Source organism: Colletes gigas, unplaced genomic scaffold, assembly GCF_013123115.1.
Source record: "Colletes gigas isolate AHSC1104 unplaced genomic scaffold, ASM1312311v1 Colletes_gigas_Sc00034, whole genome shotgun sequence".
Taxonomy (NCBI): domain Eukaryota; kingdom Metazoa; phylum Arthropoda; class Insecta; order Hymenoptera; family Colletidae; genus Colletes; species Colletes gigas.
The window spans coordinates 1,588,565-1,610,232 of NW_025106663.1; the positions used below are offsets into that span (position 1 = coordinate 1,588,565).

The 21,668-nt window shown below is 39.0% G+C and overlaps 2 protein-coding genes across 6 annotated transcripts in view; one reads left to right on the top strand and one right to left on the bottom strand.

Moving 5' to 3' along the window:
- The first annotated feature begins 1,492 nt into the window (after positions 1 to 1,492).
- LOC122402272 (mitogen-activated protein kinase kinase kinase 4) lies at positions 1,493 to 13,370 on the top strand. 3 transcript variants are annotated; one of them, XM_043404915.1, is made up of 19 exons: positions 1,493 to 1,615; positions 2,477 to 2,611; positions 2,688 to 2,967; positions 3,048 to 3,239; positions 3,635 to 3,825; positions 3,890 to 4,306; positions 4,368 to 4,610; positions 4,672 to 4,896; positions 4,974 to 5,390; positions 5,446 to 5,553; positions 5,623 to 5,782; positions 7,415 to 7,868; positions 7,927 to 8,289; positions 8,351 to 8,538; positions 8,605 to 8,773; positions 9,010 to 9,132; positions 9,195 to 9,346; positions 9,419 to 9,598; positions 12,746 to 13,370. In XM_043404915.1, exons 1-19 carry the CDS (start codon positions 1,536 to 1,538, stop codon positions 12,791 to 12,793), a joined length of 4,125 nt encoding a protein of 1,374 aa, XP_043260850.1. In that variant the 5' UTR covers positions 1,493 to 1,535; the 3' UTR covers positions 12,794 to 13,370. The 3 variants fall into 3 exon arrangements, with proteins under 3 accessions (XP_043260850.1, XP_043260851.1, XP_043260852.1); XM_043404916.1 differs by lacking the exon at positions 1,493 to 1,615 and adding an exon at positions 2,009 to 2,114; XM_043404917.1 differs by lacking the exon at positions 1,493 to 1,615 and adding an exon at positions 2,058 to 2,184.
- Positions 13,371 to 13,546: 176 nt separating this feature from the next.
- LOC122402217 (vesicular acetylcholine transporter-like) overlaps positions 13,547 to 21,668 on the bottom strand; it is a 93,726-nt gene continuing 85,604 nt past the window's right edge. For 2 of the 3 annotated variants that reach the window (XM_043404825.1, XM_043404826.1), the window contains exons 8-13: positions 20,507 to 20,736; positions 19,680 to 19,891; positions 19,281 to 19,403; positions 18,740 to 18,947; positions 15,981 to 16,181; positions 13,547 to 14,003 (exon numbers count right to left, since the gene is read on the bottom strand). In XM_043404825.1, coding sequence (XP_043260760.1) covers positions 13,794 to 14,003; positions 15,981 to 16,181; positions 18,740 to 18,947; positions 19,281 to 19,403; positions 19,680 to 19,891; positions 20,507 to 20,736 — 1,184 coding nt within the window. In that variant the 3' untranslated portion in view covers positions 13,547 to 13,793. The remainder of the gene's footprint in view (positions 14,004 to 15,980; positions 16,182 to 18,739; positions 18,948 to 19,280; positions 19,404 to 19,679; positions 19,892 to 20,506; positions 20,737 to 21,668) is intronic. The other variant, XM_043404827.1, reaches the window with a different exon arrangement.

Below are 21,668 nucleotides of genomic sequence, written 5' to 3' on the forward strand. Positions count from 1 at the left end.
TTTACGAACGTCTTGTACGTGTAACGAAAATCGCAGAATAGAAATAGAAATAATGGAAAGAATTGTATACAATATAATAAATTACATCTGATTGATGTTACAGTATACAAATTATTTATATCGATAGATGGCATAATGAATTATATACATATGATTATAGTTCAGTGTCAGTTAAATGTAATTTATTATATCATACGCAATTATGCTTACTTAACACTGATTCGATTTTTTGGGGAAATTAACACGTACGGACTTTTTAACGTGTTCCAGAATTTGTGTACAATTCTGTAAAATTTAGATAATTGATGCTGATATACATTGGTTACGCATATTGAAATGTTTTACTGATTAACATAACGTTAGGGAATTAAAAAAAAAATACTTAAACGTTAGGTAAAATATTTTGCTCTGCATCTCTATGAATGTGATTGAATTGAAACAATGAAATTAACACTTTTCTCATAATCAGTGTATTATAATTGGAAAAGTAATATTTTCATATAGAAGGATAACGAGGTTAGATGATTTTCAAACTTTTCACTTAAATCGTTAAGTTAAAGAAAACTGTATACAGATTAATTGATAAATACTGTAGCTATAGTATTATATAATTTATTTTTCAATTTAATGTACTGAATTACTTTCAATAAACATTTACTGTTAGAATTGTTTAAATGCTGTATTAACTGATAAGCTCCGACTAATTTATCGTGACTAATGCACACGTTTTTGTATTTAAATAAAATCAAAGTGTATATTTTGCAAGACTGAGGTTTGTCCATGTACGTAGGATAATTTTAAACAACAGGAATACAAAAGTATGTGTAAAAAGCGTGCACGATTAAGTAGTCTTTTAAAGTAACATATTAAATAAAACGTATGTTTCATTATGTAAATAAATATTACATTGCTTTATCTGTTTCTTTTTGAATATTTATAACGATGGATAAATAAATACTACAGGTACTGAAATTACAGGCATAGCAATTAAGTTCTTTGAATAGTTTGAAAATTGAATATATATTATAAATAAATAAATAATATGTACAGTTTGGTTTCTTCGACGCTAGGTGGCTCAGGAAAGCTGAACGAGTGGCTCCATCCACGGCAGAATGCCCAAGCTTAAACTTGGGCGTTTCGTCGTAAGATGGCGCCACGTAGTCAACGTATTTTTCGACCCATTACGGTTGCTTTTAATTGTAAAAATAAGTCTCAGAGTAAGTTTAATAAATTAAGGTCTACACTTTTAGTAAATACAAATTTGAATTATAAAAATAATTTTAATGCAGTGTGGTGCTCTTTTGACGATGAACTTCATAGTATTTCATCGCTTCCAAACAAAATTCTTTGAAGATCGTTGAATAACCACAAACTATGCACTGTGAGATAATGGAGAATACTACATCAGCGCCACTCGCGGGGCGCTCTGGAAGTACCGTGACTCCAGTTTTCAGTCAGAGTGGACAGCCCTGGCCTGCACACTCCTGGTTCATCCGCATCGTCTCGATATGTGATATGTATCTCGCGTGCGAAGAATGTTTGGTTACGATAGACGAAATCGTCCTACGGAATTTCTCTACTCGGGCTCCTCTGACGATGAGGCCGGTTACGTTGGGTGAGTTCCACCCTCGACTTCGCGTCGAACGGTTCCCGTCTAGCTGGCCCGAGCGATTCGAAAATAGCACCGGCTCGATGTTTACGCTTTGTTTACATGTCATTCGACGTTCGGTCGCGTTCTCCACGCATCGAAAGTAGACCGTTGTATTTATACGACGAGGAACGAAGAAGAAGCGCACATATGCTCGTCGATCGTACGAGAGGACTGTCGTTCTCGTAGTGACGACCATTTATCGAAATTTCGTCGGGCATTTAATTCTGTAGCTTGGCATTCGTTCGTGGCAGAGTGACAATCTACGATCACGAACGGATCGTAGACGCTGCATCGCGAGATTAATCGCCGAACGCGTGTTTTCTACTGTTGTGAATCGTGAGAAACGTATTGTTTGGACACGACACCTGTTATGCGAAAATGTCGGTGTGATTGTTGCGATCACATAGTTATCGAATTTGCGCATTCCAGTCGCGACTCTCCTACGTGGGCGGTTTTTCAAAACGTACGAACACATGGTTCTTAATAATATTTACTCGGAATATATCCCGTGTTGTTTCGTAGTTTGTATAAAAGTGAGTCAAATATTGTAACGAACTTGAACTTGAAAAGGTGTTCTGGCAACCGTGGGAAAAATTTTAATAGGGGATTCTAGGGGCCAAAATAAGACGAAAATAAAGAATAGTAATTTTTTGTTTGAGGCTTCGTTAAAAAGTTATTAACGTTTAAAGTTGCGTTTGTGAGACGGGAACCGTTCACGTTGCACACTTTAACTTTAAACGTTAATAACTTTTTAACGAAGCCTCAAATGAAAAATTGATATTCTTGATTTTCGTCTTATTTTGGTCTGTATTTATTATTTTGCAGTAAAAAAATATCGAGCATCGCAACTAGTGAGTTCGATGAGTCGATCCAAGCGATGTGCGATATTTACGGACGGACGCCGCCGAGGACACGACTGAATCGCAAGAAGAGGTACATGAAGCAGAAACTTAATGGGGGGTAAGTTAATTAATCTCAGTTGATTAATTTAATTCAATTAAATTACTATTAAATTATTATTATAATTAATTTTCAGAGACGTAAAGTCGTTAGAGAAGGAAACGCCGTCGAAAGTGATGATTCGCAGACGAAACACTCTGGACAACATAATATTCAACGAGATGTGCGATAAAGCGGACAGGGATTGCGAAAACGAGACGAATCAGGACATGACGAAGGAGGGAAATCGAAAATGTAAAAGAAGTTTGAAATTATTGCGAGGCAACGAGAGGGACTTAAAGCTAGACATGGAGGCGGCCTACAATTACGCCGAAAGATCGGATCATTATCAATCGTCCACACCTAATCATATGAAGGTGTCCATTCTCTGACATTTCAAGACCAAAAGAGCGTTTTGGCCGACGTTCAAACGAGAACTAATGGAGACTATTTACAGATTGAAACCAGAAATAGATTTCGAAGTCTGCGGTCAAAGCCCGTGGACATAGAAGAGAAGAAGGTTGAGCCTGAACTTAACGAGCAAATTCTCTTGTTGGACAGTATAGAATCGGCCGTGCATTCACCAAAGGCGCTAAGTTTCGAGGAACGAGAAATATTCCACGACACATTCTCCTTTCTAATCAAATTGGTAAATAGTCATGTTTCGAGGTATACAGGTTGTTCCAGTCAACCGTGGGAAAAATTTTAATGGGGGGTTCCGGAGCCCAAAATAAGACGAAAATGAAGAATAGTAATTTTTCGTTTGAGGCTTCGTTAAAAATTTATTAACGTTTATAGGTCCGCCTGTGAAACGGGAACCGTGCGCGCTGCACACTTTATCTTCAAACGTTAATAACTTTTTAACGAAGCCTTATTTTGGAAATCGGTATTCTTGATTTTTGTCTTATTTTTGGCTCCAGAATCCCCCATCAAAATTTTTCCCACGGTTGACTGAACAACCTCTATACGAGTTTCAATAATTTAGTAAAATTTTAAAAAAACAGTATTTTACATAGCTAATGTTATTTTTTAACAACATTGCAGGGCAGCAAAGAGCGCAATTGTCGTCGTCAGATGAGCCACGAAGAATCCCGATGGCAGAACGAGTTGAAAGATTTGATATGGCTGGAATTGCAAGCTCACCACGCGGATCGAAGTCCAATGGCGCAAGACGAGTACTTGTGCAAGCAACGCGAAGCCGTGGAAGGTTTACTTAAAGAAATAATGGAGTACAGGTAAATTAACAGAATTTATAAGCCACACATTTTCAATCAGCTTCTAATCCAAATACGTTCACAGATACGATCCTATCGCGAGCGTGAAGGATAATAATACACCTTGGATCAACGTTAGCGACACGGACTCTGATCGAGCAGAGAATCCTGGATCCAGCCCGAGCATAGAGCTAGGTATTTGTCCAGGTTGCCTTTCGATGTATTGTAGAGCGTGTGCGCGAGCACAGGGGGAGGCGTTACAGCAAGTTGAAGGTTTATTGGCCAGATTGGAAGCAGCCGAGGCGCTTTACCCCTCGTCGCAAGCTCTGGCTGCGCATTATCCGCTGTACAAGAGCGCTGAGTTCAGTGGTCGAGTGAAAGCGATGTGTCTGTGGTACAATATGACGAAACATCATCGCTTCAAGTTGCAAATATTGGGAAGATTGCTCATGATGTTGCACAATAAGAAAAAACACGATGAAACTGGAGATTCCGGGATAAGGTGCGAACTATAATGCAACAATTGATATTTAGAGCATTAAACTCTACTTTATTTTCTACAGTTCACGGTCTTCTGACACGGTGGACTCTTCGGAGCAGCGACAGTCCTCGGTACGGTTCAAGATCTCGAATCAGGATGAAAGCTCCAGCCCGTCTGACAGTAACAACAGTAACAATTCGTCCGTTGGTTTGTCAATAGTCCAATCATGGACTCCCACACCCGACACCTCCTTCACCTTCACGGGGTACGAGAAGGGCGAGCAACTCGACTTCTACTTGGTCGAGTTCGATCGACAGGCCTACAGGTGAGACTTAAAATCATTTTCTTTGATTTACCCACGGTTAATTATACTTTGTTGCACGTAGGAAGTATATCGAAGACGTGTTGAAGACCAGAGGCCTCGGGAAGAGTTTAAACTTCCTCGAGAGACTGCACACGTCCATCCTGAGGAAAGCAAGACTGACGTTAGAGAAGAGTAACATAAGCGAGTCTGAGAACGCCGTGAGCGAGGAGTACGAAGGCGACGAGCAGCTGCGTCGATACGGTGTCTGGTGTCCCGAAGCAAGAGAGCTGAATCTCCCCTCGTATAGGTAGACAAATGGAGTAACGTATCGCGTTTACGTCTTGCTCTCATAGTTTTCCATTAAATAACCGTTAATTATTTCAGAGCCGCCTTCGTGTTCCTGTCTCGTGTACCCTTGGACGTGGTGCACGAGTTCTTGAGAATGAGGCTGGAGCAGAAGCCGGAGCAACCTAGTCCCTTGTCGGTTCGACAGCTCATGCGCGAGCTCAGAGAGGGTCTCAGGATCGCCTGCATCCACCGCGACAGATTCGCTGCTCATTCCTGCGCGGCGATCGCTGGCGACAACAACAGCTGCGAGTATCTGTTCCAAGAGGACGTGAAAGACTTCGACGAAAGCCTGAAGGCTGTCTTCGAGGTGTATCTAGACTATCTGCAACAGTGGGTAGACATGGTGCAGCACGACAGCTTTCACAAGAACCTGATCATGGACGAGTGGATATTCGTCAAGTCGATCGCCGGGAATATATCCGACGGATACAAAATAGCTGGCGTGAAGTTTTGGTAAGCGTTCAATTTTTTAGGGAATGTAAACACTGTTTATTTGAAATCTTTCCAGCGAAATCGCGAGAACGATGATCAAGCAGGTGAAAGAATTCTTCAACGAGAGGCCTCGCGAGATCAAGGAGAGCACGGAGGAGTGGAGCGACGACGATTGGTCGAACAAGTAAGCCTAGATTTATACCCTTTCGTCCGCGCTCGACAAATGTGTGTTCCATCCTGAGACATTGTTCAGATTACAAGTTATATTCGTGGGCCGTGAATGGCAAGGGATGTTCGTGGAGGCTCGTGAGAAAGTCGTCAAAAGCGTCACCCTCGCCAGGTGTCTGCAACGCGACATCGAGAAGTGGCCAGTCTTCAACGACGTGTTGGAAGGGTCTTTGATAGATTTAAGGGTAAGAGTCCACTGAAGAATAAAGTTAAAACGTTTAACACTAGAAAGACTGAAACTTAGTATATACATATATTGCCCAAAAGCAGTCAAAATTACTGCATTGTGAAAGACTAACTAATGTGTAAAGAAATTTGTTTAAAATTAATTTTTAATATTATGAATTTAGGGCGCAGAAATAAAATAAACAACTTGTTAGAACAAGTATCACTGCATAAAGATTCGAATAACAAGTACTACTTTAGCTTATTGAGAAACTGCAATTTATCAATAGGTCAAGGTTAGGTCTGGGTTAGGTCTGGATTAGATCTGAGTTAGGTCTGGGTTAGATCTGGATTAGATCTGGATTAGATCTGGGTTAGGTCTGGGTTAGGTCTGGGTTAGGTCTGGATTAGGTCTGGATTAGATCTGAGTTAGGTCTGGGTTAGGTCTGGATTAGATCTGGGTTAGGTCTGGGTTAGGTCTGGATTAGATCTGAGTTAGGTCTGGGTTAGGTCTGGATTAGATCTGAGTTAGGTCTGGGTTAGGTCTGGATTAGATCTGGATTAGATCTGGGTTAGGTCTGGGTTAGATCTGGGTTAGGTCTGGGTTAGGTCTCATTTACACTGTTGTTGTATTTTGTAATTTCCATGTGTATGATTTGGTTTGGACTCGAAAAAATGTCGAATGGGACTTGACGAACAATGCTTTTAAGTGTTTTATTTGAAATTTACCTGTTAAAGTAAGTGTTTTATTTACACTGTTGTTGTATTTTGTAATTTCCAAGTGTATGATATCTGTTTGGTTTGGACTTGAAAGAATGTCGAGTGAGACTTGACGAAGGTGCTCCTGAGATCAAAATTGATGTCGAATCACACTCGACATAGGAGTGCAAAGGGTTAAGATAATTTGGATTATTAACTAATCCAGACCTAACCCAGACCTAACCCAGACCTAAACCAGACCTAACCCAGACCTAACCCAGATCTAATTCAGATCTAATCCAGACCTAACTCAGAGCTAACTCAGATCTAATCCAGACCTAACCCAGACCTAACCCAGACCTAAACCAGACCTAACCCAGATCTAATTCAGATCTAATCCAGACCTAACCCAGAGCTAACTCAAATCTAATCCAGACCTAACCCAGACCTAACTCAGATCTAACTCAGATCTAATCCAGACCTAACCCAGATCTAGGGTCTGGGTTATGTCTGGGTTAGGTCTGGGTTAGGTCTGGGTTAGGTAAGCCCAAATCGACAATTTATCATGTACTTGTATGTTATCATGTGTTGGTAATCGAAAAAAAATGAAAACCGTTATTTCAATACAGAGTCGAACTGGTCATATAAGAAATTTACTCAATTCAATAATAAGAGTCATTTGATTATTTAAAATTTCCCAAGCAGTCAAAATGACTGCTTTTGGGCGATATAGGTATAACAGATATATATATATATATATATACCGGAAATGAAGGAGGGGGGAGGTAACTACAATTATTAATAAACGCATTTATATGTTGTACAAAGAGTCACAAAATTCTAAGAAATTGTGTCATTATATACATAATTGTTTTTCTAATTGAAATTAAAAAGCAGTCGAAATGACTTCCTTGGGCAATCTAGTGTTAAAAGAATCCTGTTCATCTATCTAGGAAACTGTCATGGACCTGCGTCACCAGATAAGAAGCGTCATCGAGAACTTCGAACGCGACATCGAGGAAGTTGAGGAACCCAACGCAGAGTGTGACCGATTTGCCATGCGTTCTAGAATAAGAGAAATACTTCACCAAGCCTATCGAATGGGGTTTGACTACCATAAAGAGACGTGTAAACTATTCGCGCTCGGTGAAAAGGCTCTCTTGGCTCGAAGTCTAGTGTCTTTCGCTCTTCTGTGGATGGAGTTCGTTAGAACACGCTGCGAGCGTGGGAGGGGCCTGAGGCCCAGATGGGCAAATCAAGGATTAGAGTTCCTAATCACTGTCTGTGAGCCACACAATACCAAGCATCTGACCGACGACGAGTTCGAAGAGCTGAAGACGTGCATGGATCGTTGCATATCCCACGTGGTTGGTAACGCCAACACTGTTACCAACGTAGAGACGGAAAGTAAGGGTTTAAGTTACCAGGCTAGCCAGAGACTCGCAATGAGACGTTCTCATTTCAGATTTACGACGGTTGTCTCGCTCGAGAGCCTCGTCCCCTTGCCACGCCAGGAGCAGAACCGCTAGTTTGAGCCTTTCACAGAGGCCCAAAGATGTTCTCAAGTCCCCGGACGTGTCCTCGGGCTCGAGGAAGTTCTCGTCGACCGTGGTCGACGGCAGCGTGGCCGCCATTTTGAATACGTCCGATCGTAGCGTGCCTAGGCAAGAACGAGTGATTCGCGCTATTAAAAAGGTAGAATCGGAGATCGATGATAGGCTGAGGAGTCGCGAACTCATCGGACTGGTCACGGACAGGAAATCTGTCGACAGAGTGCGCATCAAAGCGAGGAGAGTCACGTTCACGTGGCAGAGGGGAATCAAAATAGGTAAATGATTTTGCTACCGGGAGAATGTTCTTTGTTCTACGTGGAAACCTCTGTTTTGCAGGCCAAGGAAGATTTGGCAAGGTCTACACGGTGGTGAACAATCAAACCGGTGAATTGTTGGCGATGAAAGAGGTCCAGTTGCAACCTGGCGACCACAGAGCCATCAGGCGGGTCGCTGAGGAGTTACAGATATTCGAGGGGATCCAGCACAAACATTTAGTTCGATACTACGGGCTGGAGATTCATCGAGTATGCAACAAAAGTCTCGAAGAGTCTCTTTAGAAATAATCTTCAACGAAATTGCATTTGTTGCAGGAGGAAATGCTAATATTTATGGAATTCTGCGCCGAGGGGACTTTGGAGAGTCTGGTGGCGGGAAGTGGGAACGGTTTGCCGGAAACGCTGGTCAGAAAATATACTCATCAACTCCTCTCAGCCGTGGCTGTACTTCACTCTAACGGAATAGTTCATCGCGACATTAAATGCAAGTCTCACCTCTTGAAGTAACTCTTTGCGGCGCAATTGCACAGAAATGTTATCGTAAATACGCAAAAAAAAATAGTCGCGATAAACCTTCCGTACATAAGACGAGTTCCAAACCCATGCGCGCGCACGCAGCTGCTGCAATCCAAAATGGCGGGTCGCCTTTCAGTCCCAGCGTGCCGCAAAGAGTTAGCTCGATCGTTTTCACCTCTATTTACGTTTCTATTCTACGTGCAGCTGCAAATATTTTTCTAACGGACGAGGCCAACTGTCTGAAGCTCGGGGATTTCGGGAGTGCCGTGCAAATCAAGGCTCACACCACAATGCCTGGCGAGTTGCAAGGTTTCGTCGGCACTCAAGGTTAGTAAGACGCCTAGTCCCCATCGTTAAACGTGACAGTGACATAATTTCGTTCCGTGCAGCTTATATGGCGCCGGAAGTGTTCATGAAATCGGAAACTGGCGGCCACGGTAGAGCCGCTGACATTTGGTCGGTCGGTTGTTGCGTTGTAGAAATGGCCAGTGGACGACGACCTTGGTCAGATTACGATTCGAATTACCAAATAATGTTCAAGGTCTGGTATAGCAATAGCACTCGAAGATCACATTTGTCTAAGATGTCCCGCTCTATATGCTAACTATTCTAGGTTGGAATGGGCGAAACACCAACGTTGCCAAAAAACCTTTGCGTCGAAGGCATTGACCTAATTAACAAATGCTTGCAACACGACCCAAAGAAACGGTTCACCGCGTACGCCTTGCTCACTCTGCCGTTTGCTCAAGCGTACGAAGATGTAAATGCTGATTTAACAGTACCGCGCCATCAGGTATAACACACAAATTAAATTTTAGATTCTTTCAGTTTGGAAGGTTCGAGACATTTTGTAATATCTTATCACCTGCATCAGGTTAAGTACAGCCGAGTTTTGATTATCCTTGAATCTCAGTTAAACGAGACTCCTGGCTGTTTAATAGCAAAAGTACTTGTAAAAAATAACAAGTCTCTCGATTATCTTTTAAAGCTTTCCCGTAATTCTGTTGTTTAGACGACTTTGCAGTTCCTAATAGAATTATGCCACAATCAGATTTTTTTATTCAGTATCGAACTGAGAGTCTAATAGCTTCCGTAAGTATGTGCAAGTCGATCAAATAAAAGTTGTCGATAGGTTGTAACATTCCAGTCTCCGGAGAAAGTTATTTGTATATTCACAAAGTGTACTTTAAATTATTTTCTAATGTTAACTGGTGTAAACACTGTATTTGTAAATAGAATAAAAGAAGTGGTGTCACAATAGTGTTTATTGTTGCACAAGGAAACGTACACGTAATACAACATACTTGCTTTTTAGTTATTTAATTACAGAGGTATGCTGTGTATACTTTCTGTAGAAACAGAAAACGAAGTGTGCTTACGAGTTTAATAATCGTTAGATACGTTACATACGAAGACGGCTATCTCTCGAAACAATTATTTTTTTTTCATAATTCATGAATAGAATTCTTACTAATTACGTTGTTATCACATTTCATATTTCGCGCGTATAATTTTACAATACCAAATTTCACAGTAGTCTTCGTACGATTTTTTCTTTTTTCTCCGAAACAACGTCCCGCTGAACTTTCAATATACATATACGATATTGTCTGTTCAGTGAACTTCATTCGTGAGTAATTCTATCAACTTACTAGGACACGTCCTATTCGATAAAATTATCGCTATTTGTGGCTTTCGCCTGATATGCGTGATATTCTTGGCCGTAAACGTGCAATCGCGATCACGTTGCAGTACGTATAATTAGTTTAAATAATAATTCTATTTTACCTTACACGTAATAGGTATTTGCATCTTAAACTAATACAGAACACTTTCATATATCGTACACATATACGCGGGATATGTATACATTCTCTTACGTACGTAAATGCCTAATGATATGTGCGTACACGTATATACAGGATGTACAACCTTGGGGGAAATTTTAATGGGGGATTCTGGAGACCAAAATAAGACGAAAATGAAGAATAGTAATTTTTTAATTGAGGCTTCGTTAAAAAGTTATTAACGTTTAAAGTTAAAGTGTGCAGCGCGCACGGTTCCCGTCTCACAGGCGGAACTTCAAACGTTAATAACTTTTTAACGAAGCCTTATTTTGGAAATTGGTATTCTTGATTTTCGTCTTATTTTGGCCTCCAGAATCCCCCCATTAAAATTTTTCCCAAGGTTGAACACCCTGTACAATTTTAACAATATAAGGAACCATCGCAATTCCTCGTGTTTATTCAAAGATTCACTCTGTGATAAGTTAAAGCAGAACTTCTTAGACTCTGAATATAAAACTTCTGATCAACTAATATCCAATAATAAACCCATCGCGTAACGACAATATATATTTATATATATATATATATATAGAGAGATGAAACATTCATCGATGAAAAGTTTACCTAATACGCGTGTCTGTACAGTGGAAGTAGTTTTCAACAAAGCTAACGGAGTTCGTAAAATGTTACTAATATCAACAAATATGTATTGTAGTAGGGGGGGGGGTGTCGGTACCCGGAAAATTTCAAGTTTGCAACCTTAGTACGACGTTATTTGATATGTTTTCTATGGTCCTCGATCGATCTTTATAATCTGATCGAATTGTGAATAATCTGCAATACTACTTCGTTCTAGTCTAGTTGTTTGAAATGTTCGAACTCGAAATGGCGGGCACTCGACACTTCCAGAGTAGAGCTCTGCTCGGTCGATAAAACAGAGCAAGCGTAACGACGTCGGTACGGAGGGTCGCGCCGACCGATAACAGTTTCGTGCCCCAGGGGGAAGGTAACATCGTTTCTCTATCGACAGAGTTCGGTACTTAGGAGAAGTAGCTCTAGTTACAGTAGTTATTAGACGTAGAATATTAACGTGATAGACAGATAGAGCTATCGTCGACGTTCGCCGGTCTATCGAGATGGGCGAATCGCCGACCTACCTAAGAATTGGACAAGAGTTTACTGTGCGGGCGCCAACACACGAACGATTGGCCACGTTTAAAAAGTGTTTGCGGCAGACGAGAGTCCGTGCGCTAGAAATCTCTTCTCTACCTAACGAGGTTCATTTATCGGCGTCTATTCGCGTATTTCTATCCTTTATTCGCGTCTATGTAGGAAACAATATCTTCAGCCTCGATATAACCTAATTCTTTTTCAACCCGAGAATTTAACGAAGATTTTCGAAACAATTTTACGCGGGAATTTTACACATGTAGTCAATAACATAATAAAAAAGAAACTTCTGAACGTGTTAATAGATCGAGTCAACAGTTCTAAATTATTTGAAATCTTCTGTAACGTTCTACTAAAAGCTTCCAAGGTTTATATTTCATGGAAGAAGTATAATTATGATGCTACGTCTTTTAAAAGAACAAAATTCTATAACGAAAGAGGAAAATGTGGTTTCACAACACATTTAAGTGACATTTGTGCCTAGCACTCGCCTAACCTAGCAATACCACTCTAAATAACACTAACTAATCCTCCAGTTAAAATTACGTTGACTAGAATACTCAGAACACGAGATCGACTTCGTCAAAGCACCGATAATAGATTATAATTAATAACTAACCACAGACGAGGCATACGAGACCTCAAAAAGTTACCAACAGGTTATAAAAATGAAAAGTTAGTCAGAAATTGCAGAAAGTTATTGTTTTTTAACGGAATGAGAGCTGTATGGCCCAGAATTAACGATCAATCGATTAATTTCGTTAGAATAATCGTGAATAGTTCCTCAATTGACCGCTATTAGTGAGCAGACGGCGCTGCGGTCGCTTCTTCAGTTTCGTGTCGATACGACAGTCAGTTTGGGTTACGAATGTTCACACGAGGTGATTCGTGTGCCTCGTGCGTGGTTTAATTAATACTAACTAACGATTATGGTCAAGCATACGATATATAATAAGTAAACAATTGAAATTGTTCGCTTTCAGGAAAGGAACTTCCAGCGCTCGGACGTAAATGTTCGAGGATGTTCGTAACAGGACTAGAGTTTATGACCGATCGATCTATATTGCCTACTACACGCAGCGACTAACGTTTAAACAATTTTCGTCCCTGTCAGTCGAATTCCGGTCGCCGATTATGAGACAAGTGAGTATTCGTAACGTGTTCGCGTGTTCGAGAAATCGAGCGACGAGATCGGTGGCTACTTCAACGAGAAATAACAAGCCCGTTCGCACTCGTCCCTATAGATGGCGTTCTAGATAAATGTAAATATCGAAATATTGTTCGAAGATCAGACGATGATTCGCGCTAGTTTGTGAAACACCTAAGCTGCCCGACCAACCTGAACTCGTGCAGAATTTTACTATAAATACGAGAGATCTTTTAAAAACAGAATTTATCACATCGATTATTCGTAGGAAACTACTTTCAACGAAAATGAGGTACCTTTACCACGATATGTTAAATTGGTAGCTAAGATGGAGCAGCGCCATCTTGAATCGTTCAACGCGTCGACCGCCAAACAGAAGCTTTGATATCATTCGTAAATTAACCTAACTTATTTTAGTTGAATCATTGCAACTTGATAATTGATTTTTTAAATTCCTGGCAGTCGAAGTGTTAACACTTTACCGACCGATAGCCTATTAATCGACTGTTTTACCGGCCAACGCTTACCGACCGATAGCCTGTTAATCAACTGTTTTATCGGTCGACGTTTACCGACCGATAAAACAGTTGATTAATAGGCTACCGGTCGGTAAAGTGTTATGAGACAGATTGCAGCCTTCCCTAATTAAGAATATCGAACCAGCGACGTCTAATAAATTGTGTTAGCTTGAATTACACTCAATTGGTAACTATACGTCTAATGTAAACTGTTTTCTTAAACGTCTACTGACCGTACTACGATAAATACTTTCGTTCGACAAGCTTGAACTCGTAGCGATTTCCGATTCGGAACAATTTCCCTAATTTTCTTTCTTACCGGCGAAACTGTGCAAATTTTATTTGGAGCGTTTCGTTGCTCGATTATTATTGGCCCATTGCGGTCTTTAGCATGGCAGCCATGTCGCGCAGACTTTGCTCGAGCGTTTGAGCAAAACGCATCGCGTTCGTCCTACCGTCGCTGTGGAAAGCGGAAACCGAGAACAGGAATCCGTTTTTCCGGATGTTGTATGCGCATCCGTAACCATCTGGCACCACTGGCCCGTACCCAATGATTGCCTCGTTCTTCGTGGTAACCTGAAAACATCATACTTGATACGTAGCGAATTTTAGAAAAAAAGAAAAGAAAATAGCATTTCAAATAGTGGTAAATATTAAACGATCCCTTCTATAGTCAAGTTTTATGTATTTATGCACACACTATAGGTGTTCTATTAATACTAATTCGGTGAATAGTTTATCAATTGATCGCCATCCATGAGAAGATGGCGCCAAAATTTCTTTATCATATGGTACATCAAGTAGTTTGGCAGTTTTGCCGCCAGGTGTCACTAGTGATTCGTTCTAAAAGGAGGCGGTCTTTAAATTAATTTAAATCGATGGGAAATGAAACAGTCAATAGATTGTAATTACTATTGGACCAATGATTGTATTTACTATTGCAGGAGTTATGGTCTTTTGAAAATTTGATCATCTTTATGGTGAATTTTCTCACTTTATGGGGTTAGGGAATAAGTTTTAGAATATTCTTAGAATTCCAAAATATTCTTCACCAAAATACGCGTTGTTTGCATCTGGAAACATTAAAATCCACCAATTCGTTCAGGAGTTATGGTTTTTTTAAAAATATGCATTCCTGGTTTAAGATTATATTACAAAGAATTTTTTTTCTCGAAAGTGGGTAGGATTTCGGGGGTATGTTTGTTGACCAAAAATTATTGTAATTGACCCCCATAGCTAAGAATAATTTTTTTATAAGAATTTGAAAATTTTTAATTTTGTCAAAAAATTTCACCCCTTCTCGAATTTTTTTCTCGAAAATGAGTAGGATTTCGGGGTTATTTCTATTCACCAAAAGTGATTGTAATTGACCTCTCTAGCTAGAAATAATTTTTTTAGAACGATTTGAAAATTTTTAATTTTGTCGAAAAATTTCTGCACCTACCCCCTGTCGATTTTTTATAATAATTTATAATAATTTTGTTTGACACCCTACGGAAAAGTTGTCTAATACTTTTTTGTAGGTATCCATAAGCACTACTCGAGAAAAAAATTTCATTGAAATATATTCACTATTGTGGGAGTTATGGTCGTTTGAAAATTGGTACCATTTTTATGAAGTTTTTGTAATTTTATGGTGTCAGGGACCAACTTTTTCAATATTTTTAGAATTTCTACATATTCTAGACTAAAATACGCGTTGATTGCCGCTTTGAACATTAAAATCCTTCAATCCATTCAAAAGTTATGGCGTTTTAAAGATATGCATGAAATTTTGGGGTACCATTTCTGCCTTCACATTATATTTTCGGTAAATATTTTTTATCTCGAAAATGGGTAGGATTTCGTTGTTATGTCTATTCACCAAAATTTATTGTAATTGACCCTCCTAGCTAGGAATAATTTTTTTAGAACGATTTGAAAATTTTGAATTTTGTCAAAAAATTTCACTTCTACTCCAATTTTTTTCTCGAAAATGAGTAGGATTTCGTGGGTATGTCTATCCACCAAAAATTCTTGTAATTGGCCCCTTTAACTAAGAATAATTTTTTTAGAACAATTGGAAAATTTTTAATTTCGTCGTAAAATTTTTGAATCTACTCGATTTTTTTTCACAAAACTGGGTAGGATTTCGAAGGTATGCGTATTCATCAAAAGTGATTGCAATTAACCACCCTAGCCAAAAATAATTTTTTTATAAGAATTTGAACATTTTTAATTTTTTCAAAAAATTTCACCCCTACTCGAATTTTTTTCTCGAAAATGCGTAGAATTTCGAGGTTATGTCTATTCACCAAAAGTGATTGTAATTGACCCCCTGAGCTAACAATAATTTTTTCAGACCAATTTGAAAATTTTTAATTTCATCCAACAGTTTGACCACATTCTTGAATTTTTTTCTCGAAAATGCGTAGAATTTCGAGGGTATGTCTTACTCACCAAAAGTGATTGTAATTCACCCCCTGAGCTAACAATAATTTTCTCAGACCAATTTGAAAATTTTTAATTTTCCCAAAAATTTCAATCATCGATCGCGTATCGATTCACACTGACCTGGGACGTGGAGAGTGCGAAATGATTAATGATCCCGTAAGCCTCGTCCGTGAATATATCTGGAACCGGTTCTCCAGCTTCCTTCGCGGCGTAACAAAGCCCCATTAAATGGTTGTCAATTCCTTGCCCAGTTATGTTGTCGTTCATCTCTTTAGTCTGCCTCTGCACCGCCAGATCGAACAATTCCTTGATTCTCTCTTGCTGAAAACACCAAAAAAAATTTCCACTTCAAACAAACCCCAAAAAAACTTCCATCCCCATAAAAAAAAAAGAATGGAATCAAAAATTCATAATTAATTGCATCAAACTCATAGAAATATTTTTATTTGTTTCGGAGTGCTCCTTTCGCGTCGGTGGAAGTTAGGGTTGAAAACACGCGGAGGGGTAGTCGATTTCATTATAGTGAATTTTCGATGAACATCGGCGTAATTGCGGGGAACGGAACGGCTGAAATAACACCGTGATAAACGAGAAACAACAGCTCCGTGGCCTGTACTTTCCGCACGAGGGTCGGCGGAAAGAAAGCAAACGGGGAAAGCCCCATGGAAGTTGCCCAGGGCCACTCGAACCACCCGCAAACACTCCAAAAGGGAAAGAGAACCGAACACGAACTGGTCTAATTGATTGCCTTTTTTCGAGGGTTTTTCTTTCGTTTATCATTTCCTTTCTTTACTCGACCATGTATCCCCTTTGGGGATTCCCCGTATTTGTACTCTTTCTGCTTTTCACCAACCTGGAGGGAAAAAGTGGGAAGGGATATGGGGGTTTCTTCTTTCTTTCGTTTTTTTTTTGTATTTTTCACTGTACATGCACAGTTCCTTGGGTTTCCCCCCAAAAACCTGCATTTGATATCTTAAATTAGTGTCTCTATGCAATTCTGTTATATGATATTTAAGATTTCATGGTTAGTTTTAGAGTAAAACTCTCTAAAACCTCTTAGAGACATTAAATAGTCGATTGAGAGCCTCATCGAGGTGTCTAGATCGAGTGCTTGCGAGAAAGTCGAGCGCGTGGCCCTCTAGCGGCGAGCACAGGTGGCGCCACAGTAGTTTAGAAGCTATTGAGATACAAATTCCCATTGGAAAAGTATTCCCCAGTTACTTCGAAGGTTTTTTTTATTATTTATAGGATTGAAATATAGGTTTTCTTCTTTTTTTGGTTTTTTTTTTGTATTTTTCACTGTACATGCACAGTTCCTTGGGTTTCCCCCCAAAAACCTGCATTTGATATCTTAAATTAGTGTCTCTATGCAATTGTGTTATATGATATTTAAGATTTCATGGTTAGTTTTAGAGTAAAACTCTCTAAAACCTCTTAGAGACATTAAATAGTCGATTGAGAGCCTCATCGAGGTGTCTAGATCGAGTGCTTGCGAGAAAGTCGAGCGCGTGGCCCTCTAGCGGCGAGCATAGGTGGCGCCACAGTAGTTTAGAAGCTATTGAGATACAAATTCCCATTGGAAAAGTATTCCCCAGTTACTTCGAAGGTTTTTTTTTATTATTTATAGGATTGAAATATAGGTTTTCTTCTTTTTTGGTTTTTTTTTGTATTTTTCACTGTACATGCACAGTTCCTTGGGTTTCCCCCCAAAAACCTGCATTTGATATCTTAAATTAGTGTCTCTATGCAATTGTGTTATATGATATTTAAGATTTCATGGTTAGTTTTAGAGTAAAACTCTCTAAAACCTCTTAGAGACATTAAATAGTCGATTGAGAGCCTCATCGAGGTGTCTAGATCGAGTGCTTGCGAGAAAGTCGAGCGCGTGGCCCTCTAGCGGCGAGCATAGGTGGCGCCACAGTAGTTTAGAAGCTATTGAGATACAAATTCCCATTGGAAAAGTATTCCCCAGTTACTTCGAAGGTTTTTTTTATTATTTATAGGATTGAAATATAGGTTTTCTTCTTTTTTTGGTTTTTTTTTTGTATTTTTCACTGTACATGCACAGTTCCTTGGGTTTCCCCCCAAAAACCTGCATTTGATATCTTAAATTAGTGTCTCTATGCAATTGTGTTATATGATATTTAAGATTTCATGGTTAGTTTTAGAGTAAAACTCTCTAAAACCTCTTAGAGACATTAAATAGTCGATTGAGAGCCTCATCGAGGTGTCTAGATCGAGTGCTTGCGAGAAAGTCGAGCGCGTGGCCCTCTGGCGACGAGCACAGGTGGCGCCACAGTAGTTTAGAAGCTATTGAGATACAAATTCCCATTGGAAAAGTATTCCCCAGTTACTTCGAAGGTTTTTTTTATTATTTATAGGATTGAAATATAGGTTTTCTTCTTTTTTTGGTTTTTTTTTTGTATTTTTCACTGTACATGCACAGTTCCTTGGGTTTCCCCCCAAAAACCTGCATTTGATATCTTAAATTAGTGTCTCTATGCAATTGTGTTATATGATATTTAAGATTTCATGGTTAGTTTTAGAGTAAAACTCTCTAAAACCTCTTAGAGACATTAAATAGTCGATTGAGAGCCTCATCGAGGTGTCTAGATCGAGTGCTTGCGAGAAAGTCGAGCGCGTGGCCCTCTGGCGGCGAGCACAGGTGGCGCCACGGTAGTTTAGAAGCTATTGAGATACAAATTCCCATTGGAAAAGTATTCCCCAGTTACTTTGAAGGTTTTTTATTATTTATAGGATTGGAATAGAGGTAATTTTGTATGGATTATGCAAGGTTTGTTGGGTCTCGTTTATCAGAGGCTTTAAACGCGTTTTTAAACGACGAGAAACTCTAGGAAATACAGCCAAGTTTCAGTTACACTGTAAATGGTGAACTGAACTCTTTTGGTGCCTTCGTCAGGGACGTTGTTATGCTGATTTGCGACTTGTGTTTCAGGATCCCCTTGGCACATGGCCTTCGCCCAGGCTAGAGCCTCTGGACTGGCTGCCCTGATGCAGTCCACCCTTCCTAGAGCGAACCTTCTGGTGCCGGCGCTCTCGTAAGTTGCTACCAAGTTTCCATGCAATCTATGCAAAATCAAAATTCAATTATTTATATATTTTTTTTTAGCAATAAGATCTTTTAGATCTTTTAGATCTTTTAGAATTCTTTTTTTTTTGGGATTCTAAAAGAATATTCTTTTTAGAAATTTTAATTGGTAAAATACTTTTATTTTATTTTCATGTTAATTTGTGAATTGTAATAGAAATTTAATGTTTAGTGAAATATTTTTTTTTATGCAAATAGTGCTTAATATTTGAGCTATTTTAATTGATAACCTGGAATGAAAATTTAATTTTGTGTAAAATACTTCATTTCAGTGCTCAAAATTTCCCCCATATTAATTTACAAAAATTGACCTAAAGTGTGTGAGTTGTAACGCTAGCTGTACATAGACATCAGGGCTGACTTTGCACGACTTAATGAACTCTTTGGAGTAGTCTTCGAACCGCAGAATGCAGAGGTCCAGGTCCTCCACTAGCCTAGAGAATCATAAAAAGAGAAAATCAACTTTAAAAATGACTAGAGAATCATAAAAAGGGAAAATCAACTTTAACACTTTACCGACCGATAGCCTATTAATCAACTGTTTTACCGACCAACGCTTACCGGCTGAGAGCCTATCAATCAACTGTTTTACCGGCCAACGCTTACCGACCGATAGCCGATTTATCAACCGTTACCGGTCGGTAAAGTGTTAAAAGTGAATTTTTGTTTCAACTTTGTCGACCAGGGAATTGAAAAATGGAGTCACTCACGCGTCGAAGGCTGTCATGGCGTCCCTGATGTGGTTGAGACTTTGCTCGGATAGGTGCCATTCGAGCTTCTCAGGCGCAGGTAAATGAGATGGCACCATGTTTTCGTCAGGTGGAGACATGGAGTCGACTTTCTCAGTCAAATCCTCGAAAGCCTTGAAAATGGCTGGTGCTTCCCCTGCTGAATGCTCGTACGTCAACCCCCACATACCATCCTTGGTGTAAACAAACAAAAAATAGCATGAGAGCAACATAATTATTCATTAATTATGCAAAAGATGGCAGAGAATCTTAAAAACAGGTTCCATATTTATATTATTACAAATTTAAACAATATTTGTAATTTCTATAATTGCAATGGTGTCTATGGAACCTGTTAAATATTTCTAGAATTTAGTGTTAGCAATTTTTAAGAATCTTCACTTCTAAATTGTTTCTAATTAATGTTTAATATTTTCCAAAGTAAATTTCTTGTGAAAATTTTGTATAAAAATATGAATTAATTGTGCAAAAGGTGCCAGAAAATATTAGAAACAAGATCCATATTTATATTCTAACAAATTGAAATTAAAAATTGCTAACAAATAATATTTGGAACCAGTCAAATATTTCTAAAATTAGAGTATTTAAATTAGAGAAGAGAGTCTGATTATTGATGGAATAATCTACTTGATAGACTCACTACAAGTAGATCATGCTATGCATGGTCAGACCCACTCCCAACAGTTATCACATAAAATTTAAAAAATCGACAATATTTTAGAATTATTTGCATCTGTAAATATTTAATAACTTTCTCAACTGATTTGAATGTTTTCTGGCTGACGAACCTTGCCCAAAATGGCGTGGAAGGTTTTGTCGAACCATCGATTCGCTCCCAGATGTCTGGAGCCTCCGCCATGAAGAGCATGATGGAGCACGTTCGCATAATCTCGATCCCCGATCCATTTGTCCTCTTTTTTCAAAGGATTGTTGAAAAAAGGCGGCAGAACGTCCTCGTCGATGCACACGATGCACAGGCATCTCTCCAATAATTCCAGATTGTGTCGATTACGCTCGTCTGGAAAGCCCCTCCATTATTTCTTATGTTAACATTTAAACGAGTTGATTTTTTCAAAAGAAATTCGAGAAAAGTGTTCGCCAATTTTGCAAACTGTGATTTTACCGGATTATTTATCTCGTTACGCGTTCATTCGATTTGTAGGAGGTTGTGGAAGGTCTGGGTTAGGGAGCTAATGGGAATATTGTGAATATTGGTGAGCGTAGTTAATTATGGCTGTAGGTGGCAAGGGTTGCTCCAAAACTTTTAACGAGATTACTATGCAGGGTGCTCAACCCTGGGAAAAATTCTACTGAGGGATTCTAGGGACCAAAATAAGACGAAAATGAAGAATAGTAATTTTTAAATTCAGGCTTCGTTAAAAAGTTATTAACAGTTACATCTGTAAATGAGCAACTTTAGTACATTAAAATGTTAATAACTTTTTAAGGAAGCCCCCATCAACAAATTACTATTCTTCATTTTCGTCTTATTTTGGCCCCTAGAATCCTCCATTAAAATTTTTCTCGGGATTGACCTAACACTTTTTCAAGTTCAAAATGTTATTAACAATTAAATTCAAACTTTTCAAATCGTTCTAAAAAAATTATTCTTAGCTAGGAGAGTCAATTACAATCATTTTTAGTGAATAGACATATCCCCGAATTCCTACCCCCTTTCTAGAAAAAAATTCGAGAAGATGTGAAATTTTTCGAGGCAAAAGAAAATTGCAAATCGTTCTAAAAAAATTATTCTTAGCTAGGAGGGTCAATTGCAATGATTTTTGGTGAATAGACATACCTTCGAATTCCTACCCACTTTCTAGAAAAAAATTCGTGAAGGTGTGAATTTTTCGACAAAATTCAAAAATTCCAAATCGTTCTGAAAAAAATATTGTCGTCTGCAGGGGGCAATTTCAATCATTTTTGGTGAATAGACATACCTTCGAAATC